Below are 8,761 nucleotides of genomic sequence, written 5' to 3'. Positions count from 1 at the left end.
TTGTCCTAAGAAAAGGGGCAAATATTCTACGGCTGCTATAGCACATGAAGACAGAGACACCGACTCGGAGGAGGACATTGCCCTTGTAGCTAACGCTTCTCTACACCCTATTGATACGTGGGTGTTGGATTCAGGGTGTTCATATCATATGAGTCCGAACAAAGAATGGTTCGATACCTATGAAGATTATGATGGTGGAAACGTTGTCATGGGAAATGATGCCATATGTAGAACGGTGGGTATTGGGACTATCAAGATTCTGACTGATAATGGTAAGATACGGACCCTAACTGGCGTTCGGCATGTTCCTCGACTGAAGAAGAACCTAATATCTTTAGGCATTTTAGATGCTAAAGGTTTTAAGTTTAGTGGTGAAGAAGGAACATTTTGCATCAGTAAAGATTCAAAAATAATACTGAAAGGTATCAAACAGAATACCTTGTATATACTACAAGGTAAGACGCTGACAGGTTCCACTGCGGTCGCATCCAATTCTGTGAATCGGCACCCTAATGTAACCAAGTTGTGGCATATGCGACTTGGACATATGGGGGAGAGGGGGGTGCAAATTCTGTCCAAACGAGATCTTTTATCTGGCCACAAAGTTACCAACCTTGAGTTGTGTGAACACTGCATTTTCGGGAAAAAGCATCGTCGCAAGTTCAGTAAGGGAGTTCACAAAACTAAGGGCATACTGGATTATATCCACTCTGATTGTTGGGGTCCTGCTCAAGTTGAAAGTATAGGAGGTTATATCTATGTTGTAACATTCATAGATGATTACTCAAGGATGACCTGGTTGTATCTTCTGAGACATAAGAGCGAGGTATTTAAGACCTTCAAACATTGGAAGGCACTAGTAGAGAATCAAACTAGAAAGAAGGTTAAGAGGCTGCGAACAGATAATGGGCTTTAATTCTGTTCATCTGAGTTTAATGAGTTCTGCAGGGATATGGGGATTGCAAGACATCACACTGTCCGAGGTACACCATAGCAGAAAGGGTGAATCAAACATTGTTAGAGAGAGTTAGAAGCATGCTCTCTAATGCGGGATTGACTAGAAAGTACTGGAGCGAGGCTGTCTTAACAGTTTGCTATCTGATAAATCGTGCACCACACACTGGGATTGATTGCAGAATCCCTTACGAGGTATGGTTTGGTAATGTCGTTGATTATTCTCATTTGAAAGTCTTTGGGTGCACATCTTACTATCATGTTAATGAAGGAAAGTTGGAACCAAGGGCAAAACGGGGTATTTTCATGGGCTATAGAGATGGAGTCAAGGGATATAGAATCTGGTCATCTTCTGAAGGTAGAGTAATCCTTAGCAGGGATGTCACCTTTAATGAGAAGTTTATACTTAACTCCTCTATCAAGCCATCACTTTCTGGAGAAAATAATAATACCGAGAAACAGGTGGAGCTTGAGGTGGCTCCAGTTCAAGGGACAACTGACATGACACACGATACTGATAAGCCATCTGAGAGAGTTTATCAATTTGGAGCACCTGAAAGTCAATCTGACATTGCAACACGACCTAGAAGACAAATTAAAGCTCCTGACAGGTTAATTCATTCAATCGAGGGAAGAAATATCTCAACTGGTCCTAAAAGTAGGACAATCAGTCCCTCTATAAATGATACTGAAGAAATGGTAAGTTATGCACTTCAGGTAGCTGAAGATGTCATACATAACGAGCCATCTTCTTACAATGAAGCTGTTAATGGTGCTGATTCTGCGCAATGGATTGCTGCCATGTGTGAGGAGATGGAATCACTTCACAAGAATAATACATGGGAGCTGGTTACTTTACCTAAGGGAAGAAGAGTCATTGGGTGTAAATGGATTTTCAAAAGGAAAGATGGAACCTCTAGTGCTGAAGGGACCATATATAAAGCACGATTAGTTGCAAAGGGATTCAGTCAAAAGGAAGGCGTAGACTACCATGAGATATTCTCACCTGTAGTCCGACACACTTCTATCACGGTACTACTAGCTATAGTAGCACATCAGGATCTGGAACTCGAGCAATTAGACGTGAAGACGACTTTCTTACATGGTGAGATTGAAGAGGATATACTGGTGAGTCAGCCTGAATGATTTCTTGTTCCTGGTAAGGAAACACATGTTTGTAGTCTGAAGAAGTCTTTGTATGGACTTAAACAGTCTCCTCGACAGTGGTATAAGCGGTTTGACAATTTCATGATTGAACATGGTTACAATAGGAGTGCATATGATTGTTGTGTCTATCACAACAAAGTCAGTGATGGTTCTTTGATTTATTTACTCCTGTATGTAGACGACATGTTAATCGCAGCCAAGAAGATGTCGGAGATTCAAAAGCTGAAAGACCTTCTCAGTTCTGAGTTTGATATGAAAGATCTAGGTGGAGCACGAAAAATTCTGGGCATGGAAATAGTAAGAGATCGAGTTCAAAAGAAGATATTTCTTTCACAGAAGAGTTATATTTTGAAAATGTTGTCTCGTTTTGGGATGAGTACAGCAAAGGCTCTCAATACTCCTGCTGATGTTACTGATCATTTGTCTGCATTCGCACCCCAGTCTGAAGCTGAGAAGTTATACATGTCTAATGTACCGTATGCTAGTGCGGTGGGTAGTTTAATGTATGCCATGGTATGCACTAGACCTGATATTGCGTATTCAGTTAGTGTTGTTAGCAGGTTTATGTCTCGACCTGGTAAGGAACACTGGCAAGCGGTAAAGAGAATATTTCGCTATCTGAGAGGCACATCCGATGTTGGTCTCATTTATGGGAGTAATAACCAGTGTCTCGTAACTGGTTATTCTGACTCAGATTATGCTGCAGATATCGATGGTAGAAGATCAATGACTGGTTATGTTTACACCATTGGTGACTCTGTGGTTAGTTGGAAGGCAACATTACAGTCGACGGTGACGTTGTCCACTACCGAGGCTGAGTATATGGCGCTAATTGAAGCAGCCAAGGAAGGTATATGGTTGAAAGGATTAATCAGTGACCTTGGTATCCATCATGATCAGGCAATTGTTTTTTGTGATAGCTTAAGTGCTATTTGTTTGGCCAAAGATCAAGTGCATCATGATAGAACCAAACATATTGATGTTCGTTATCATTTTCTTCGTACTGAGAAGAGAATCAAAGTGAAGAAGATCAGCACACATCATAATCTTGTTGACATGTTCACGAAGCCGGTTCCACTTAACAAATTCACCCATTGTTTGGACCTGCTAAATGTTGACAGTTGGAAGTAGTTTGATCAGGCTCTTCTTGTTGGGTGATACTAAGGCAAGGTGGAGATTTGTAACGATCTGCCTTTAGTATATGAATTAATATCACATTTAATTCTACAGTTATGCAAAATTAAGTTAATATTTACGTTTCTTGTTTTCAACATTTTTATAGGCATTTTTATAGGCGTAGTTTATTTCTTTTGCTGTAATCTGTTTTATTTTTATCTTTGACAATTAGAAATCTCTCTTCATCTGTTTATTTCCACACTTCATTATTCATCATTTTCTTGCATTCCGCACAACACAATCAACAACATCAATGTCAATAACTATATAAATAAAATATAACCTCATCATCCACATTTATCCATCACCCATGTACTGAAAAAATTAAAATCAAGAGTTGAGTCAACACGAGAATGATAATCATATACTCGAAACGATAAAATGCAACATTGACGCGATACTCTCGTGACGCGAACCAATACATTCTTTAGGTTCAGGTCACTAACAAATACATAAAAACTATAACATAATTTAAAATGCAACATTGACATACCCATTGATGGTTGTCTTCTTCAAAAGGGAGAAGGCAAATGCGAAGAAATTCGAAAGCAAAATTTTACAATGGTTGTCTTCTCGTATATATCGTTGTGTTCGCCGCTTATGGTTTAGGGTTCAGGTTTAGAGAAAAGGGGAAGAAGACCAAGAAGAGAGAAAACGGGAAATAAGAGGGGCATACAAAACTGGGAAGCTAGACTACCTCCTTGCGTCACCCAGAATACATGTTTCGTGTGAAAATGCATAAAAGGATATTTGGACTTTATAAATACAAAAAATAAAAGTCATTTATACCAACATTAGGAGGCCTGTCTCATTTTCCAAAAACCGACAATTATTGGCATCATTTCCTTAAATTTCCCTTTAAAACAGTTACAATGGAAGACCTTTATTCCTGGTTTTAAATGAAATATATTTTACCACGATATTTATTGAATATGATCATAAAACGAAATTAAACATGTTTTAAGAACAACCGCCGGCGGCAAATCCGAGTTTCCCTCCGGCGACATCATAAATCACTTCCAAAGTCTGTTGCTGAACATTACCAAAAATACCCAAACTCGTATCATCCGTATTTCCGGCGAAACCCAAACACACCTGAGCCGTACTCGCCTGAAAAAATATTCCGTTCGGCGGCACCGATAACTCAACGTTTCCGGCGAATAAGAAGCTAATTTTCGGAACAAGAATCGATTTATAAGAACTGAAATCGTAACATGTATCAAGTAAAGTACGCGGATTCGTCAAATTATAATCCGACATTTGCTTCCTGAATTCCGTTTTCAATGCTGTATAAGCTGTAGGCGGTAACCTAGTTATCACAGTGCCGGAATCTATCACAGTCCCGCCGGAGTTAGTGAATACGGATCTGGGTATCGGTGAAATCTTCATCCCAACTTTAATCCCGATTATATCGATGAAGTAGAATGATGGTAACTGTGAATTTGAACTTAACGATGTGAATTTCGCATTCGCGAAATTCGATTTCCCTTTTCCGAATGTTAGATGACCGGTTGAGCTTGAAGAAGGTAAGCAGTATGAGAAGTATTTACCGTATTTTCCGGCGGTTTGTGATACGAGTGAGAGAGGATCCCGGCCGAGTCCGATTAGTCCGGCGGCGCCGTTGAAGAGGCCTTGATTGTTTTCTCCACATCCGAAGTATAAATTGGGGAAAATGTCAGTTGGAGATAGGGTTAGGGTTTCGGTAGCCAAATAACCAACAGATAACGATCGATCGCCGTATTGAATACCGTAGGTACAGGTATTGGTTGAGGATAAACAGCGAGGTTGTTTCCCGGTGGCGGAGATTAAAGCGGAGCATTGAGGTGATGAACATGGGACGTTTTTGTATGATTTTGAAAGAGATGGATCGAATATTGGTTCTTGTTGTGAGTAACAAGTACCTTCACATGGTTGACATTGAGTCCAGATTAGATCGCTGCCGGTGTCGAAGATTAAGGAGAGATCGCGTTTTGGTGTGCCGAGACCGACGGTTACTATGAAGTTTCTGGTGCCGAGACTGAAACCGGATTTTGCTGGAATTGAAATTGAATCGGTGTCTTGAAGAGGAGTATTGGTTTTGCTTGCCGAGTTGATTTTGGCTCGAGAATGGATTGATTTGACTCGTGATTCGTCTTGAATCAAGAACTCATTCACGGTTGCTTTGTCATTGTTTGTTAACTTTGAACATGGACCGTTCCGGTGAACTACCTTTGCCGACGATGACTTCCGGTCGTCGGCAACTGAAAAAACCAAAGAAATTATTCTCTGTTCTTTGAATTGAAATTCGGTAGTAAAAACATTTACATAAACATGTTTTTTATATCCTCCTCAGTTACATAATATCATTTTATAAAATACCTCTCTCCCTCAATAATTTAATATTAACTTGATTTTAAAACTAATAAAAATAATATTAGTTCTGATTTTATCTCACCTTATAAACCTTTAACTTGTGTAACAAAATAACTAAACTAAAGTTGTTTTAAAAATAAGTTGATTAAATCCAAACTTAAATATGTGTTAACTTGTTTGATATGTGAATTCTTTCTAATTATACTAAAACAAAGTGAACCACAAGTTTAATATTTTAATAATTAATTTAATAAGAAACAAAATTATATATAATATAATATAATATAATATAATATAATATAATATAATATAATATAATATAATATAATATAATATAATATAATATAATATAATATAATATAATATAATATAATATAATATAATATAATATAATATAATATAATGATGCTTAATTTTTAAAGTGTCCGGATTATTGGTTTTAAAGTCTTGGTTAATTTGGATATATATGTGAGAGTAAATGGATATTTGGGTCGGATTGTAAGTAGACCCGTTCATAAACTTAAAATGATTAAAAATAAAATTAAAAATATTATAGGTATATTTTGAACTTGTAACCTAACAAAAACAAGTACAACTCTTTAACCAACTAAGCTAATGAGATTTTATATTTTATATTTAACATCAAATTTAATGAACGCGGAACGTTTTAACTATATAAATTCAACTTTTTAACTAATTAATTTATATATATATATATAATGATGCTTAAGAGGTTTATGGTTAATTGAGATTGGTTATTAATTTGTTGAGGTGAGAGTAAAAGAGAAATTGACTAAGATTGGTGAGTGTTTTATCGAGGGATAGAAGCATATGAATAAATGTGAGACACAAGATTAGAGTCAATGGGTGGTTTGTCGAGAGAATAAAATAGTATATGAAAAAAATGTGAGTTACAAGATGAGGGTCATTGGAAGGTTACTGATTGAGTTTAACGAGATATAAGAGGTGTGTCATTAATTCAATAAGAAACAAAATTACTTCATTATTAAAGTAATTTTTAATAATACACTTCTAAAAACCTAAATATACATCTAAACATTTAGATGATTTTATTTATTTTTTTAATATTAATTACAAATGGTATTTTTGATAAAAATATAAGTATTCTCGTATCCAATCAAAATTATTTAAATAATCAATCATTCTTCTACTTATTTCTTCATTAATTCATTACTTACTTTATTTTCTTCATGAATATTAATAATTAAATTCAAATAATCCACTTTTCCAATTATTATTAAATATTTAAATCTAATAACAAAATAAAACAGATCAAGAAATAAATGAAATTACCTTTGGGCATAGAAGAAGAGCAAGTGGTCGCCGGAATAAGAGAGGCGACACTGATAAGGTGGCGACCGCCGGCAATCTCGTCGGCGCCGGCGAAACCATTGTCCAGAAAGCAGAAGAAGATAAAGGAAAGAGAAGAAAATAAAAACACAATTAAAGAGAGAGAAGACATTATCAATTTCTCACTTATTTTCTTTTTTTCTGTCTTTCCTTGTATTCCACCTTATCATGGATTCTTTATATAATGCAAAAATTTAGATGAAAAATAACAAAATGTATAATTATATTCAATTTTTGACATCACCCACCAATACAAATATGATCTCATAGGATTACATATTTGTTAAGGCTAGTATGATTCACCTTATTCTCAGCTTGATGCCAGCTTATTATATATATATATATATAAAATGTTATATATATTTATTAATTTAATTTTAAATATTAATAAATTATTTAAATTAAAAAATAGTATATTTGAAAATAAATTATATTAATTTAAATAATGTTTATTAATATATAATTTTAAAAATTAATAAATGACTTAAATTTTAAACATAATATATTTTAAAATAAATAATATGAATATATTAATTTTTATAAATATATAATTTTAAATATATTTAATATAAGCATGATAAATATATATATATATATAGAGATAGAGATAAAAATATTTAATAATATTTTAAAATTTTTAATTCTCCTCCCTCTCTCTTATTTGAATTTTTTTTTCTCTATTTCCATTTTTTTTTTAACATTCGGATGATTTGTACTTATTATTTTATTATTCATAGTTATATAAGTTATCATAATCAATAAATAAAAGTATTTTGTTATTATATATATATTTTTAAATTTCTACACTTCCTCTGACTCAATTTTTCAATTGTGTATTATCATTTCATTTTGATGACGTTTGGATTAATCTTAATGGTAATATATACTTTTAAATAATTAATTAAAGTTAGTTTAATTTTTAAAACTATAATTATAAATAAATAAAAATGATAGTAATATTTATATTTTATATTTTACTTAATTATTATGTATATTAAGATGCCTATATTATAAATAAAAATATATTTAAACGTATGTTTTTTATTATAATAATTTTGTGTAAATACATAAAATATTAAAAATAGTTGAAATAAATGAATAAAATGATTGAAAAAATATTAAATAGATGAGAGAATGAATAAAATAATTAAAAATGAAAGAAATAGATAAGAAAGAATAAATAAATAAAAATATGTAAAAGTGTTAAAAGAGAAAGAAAAAAATGAGTTTAAATGCAAAATATGTTTAATTATATTTTTTTTTATGTAAGTTTATTATGCAAATTACTATAGCAGTTTATTAAGAAAACGCTTAAACGCAATTTATAAACGCGGAATCAAAGCCTAATATTTTTTCATACTAGTGTTCAAATTGACTCTAACCACACAAATCATTTCAACTTTGCTATAACTAAAAAACGAAATTGGTTATTGGAAAATTCTAAATTATTTCAGTTAAATTATAATAAAATAATAATAATTTGTGTTATTGATGATAGAATTCTAACGGATGATATGTGCATAAAAAAAATGTTGTATTATGGCTAGTCGTATGTATCACAAAAAAATTGAATCGATAACTCATTATTTTTTTGCATTATAGAGGTGACTAGTATTTGAAGTCTTTTGTGAAGTATTAATGAAATTAATTAGATAATAGTCAAATTTTTGGGTAGTTGCTGAGAAATTTAGATTGATGCGGCTGATACGGCAGACCTACATATTTAAGGTTATCATCTCAT

General features: G+C 33.1%; 1 protein-coding gene across 1 annotated transcript; it reads right to left on the bottom strand.

Annotated features, from left to right (window-relative positions):
• Positions 1–4,181: 4,181 nt before the first annotated feature.
• LOC124943019 (aspartyl protease family protein At5g10770-like) lies at positions 4,182–7,132 on the bottom strand. Its single transcript, XM_047483587.1, has 2 exons — positions 6,964–7,132; positions 4,182–5,537 (listed from the first exon to the last, which is right to left on the bottom strand). The coding sequence occupies exons 1-2, from the start codon at positions 7,130–7,132 to the stop codon at positions 4,258–4,260; spliced, it is 1,449 nt and encodes a 482-aa protein (XP_047339543.1). The 3' UTR covers positions 4,182–4,257.
• Between the last annotated feature and the right edge of the window lie 1,629 nt (positions 7,133–8,761).

Source organism: Impatiens glandulifera, chromosome 6 (assembly GCF_907164915.1).
Source record: "Impatiens glandulifera chromosome 6, dImpGla2.1, whole genome shotgun sequence".
Lineage (NCBI taxonomy): Eukaryota > Viridiplantae > Streptophyta > Magnoliopsida > Ericales > Balsaminaceae > Impatiens > Impatiens glandulifera.
The sequence above is the reverse complement of the archived record's forward strand: the minus strand, read 5'-3'. Positions and strand labels throughout refer to the sequence as shown.

What these genes read in the sequence shown, in the direction of transcription:
- LOC124943019 (XM_047483587.1), bottom strand. Translation starts at nt 7,132, where the DNA reads ATGTCTTCTCTCTCTTTAATTGTGTTTTTATTTTCTTCTCTTTCCTTT. An exon ending in CTCTTCTTCTATGCCCAAAG is followed by an intron (nt 5,538 to 6,963) that starts GTAATTTCATTT and finishes TGGTTTTTTCAG; the next exon opens with TTGCCGACGACCGGAAGTCA.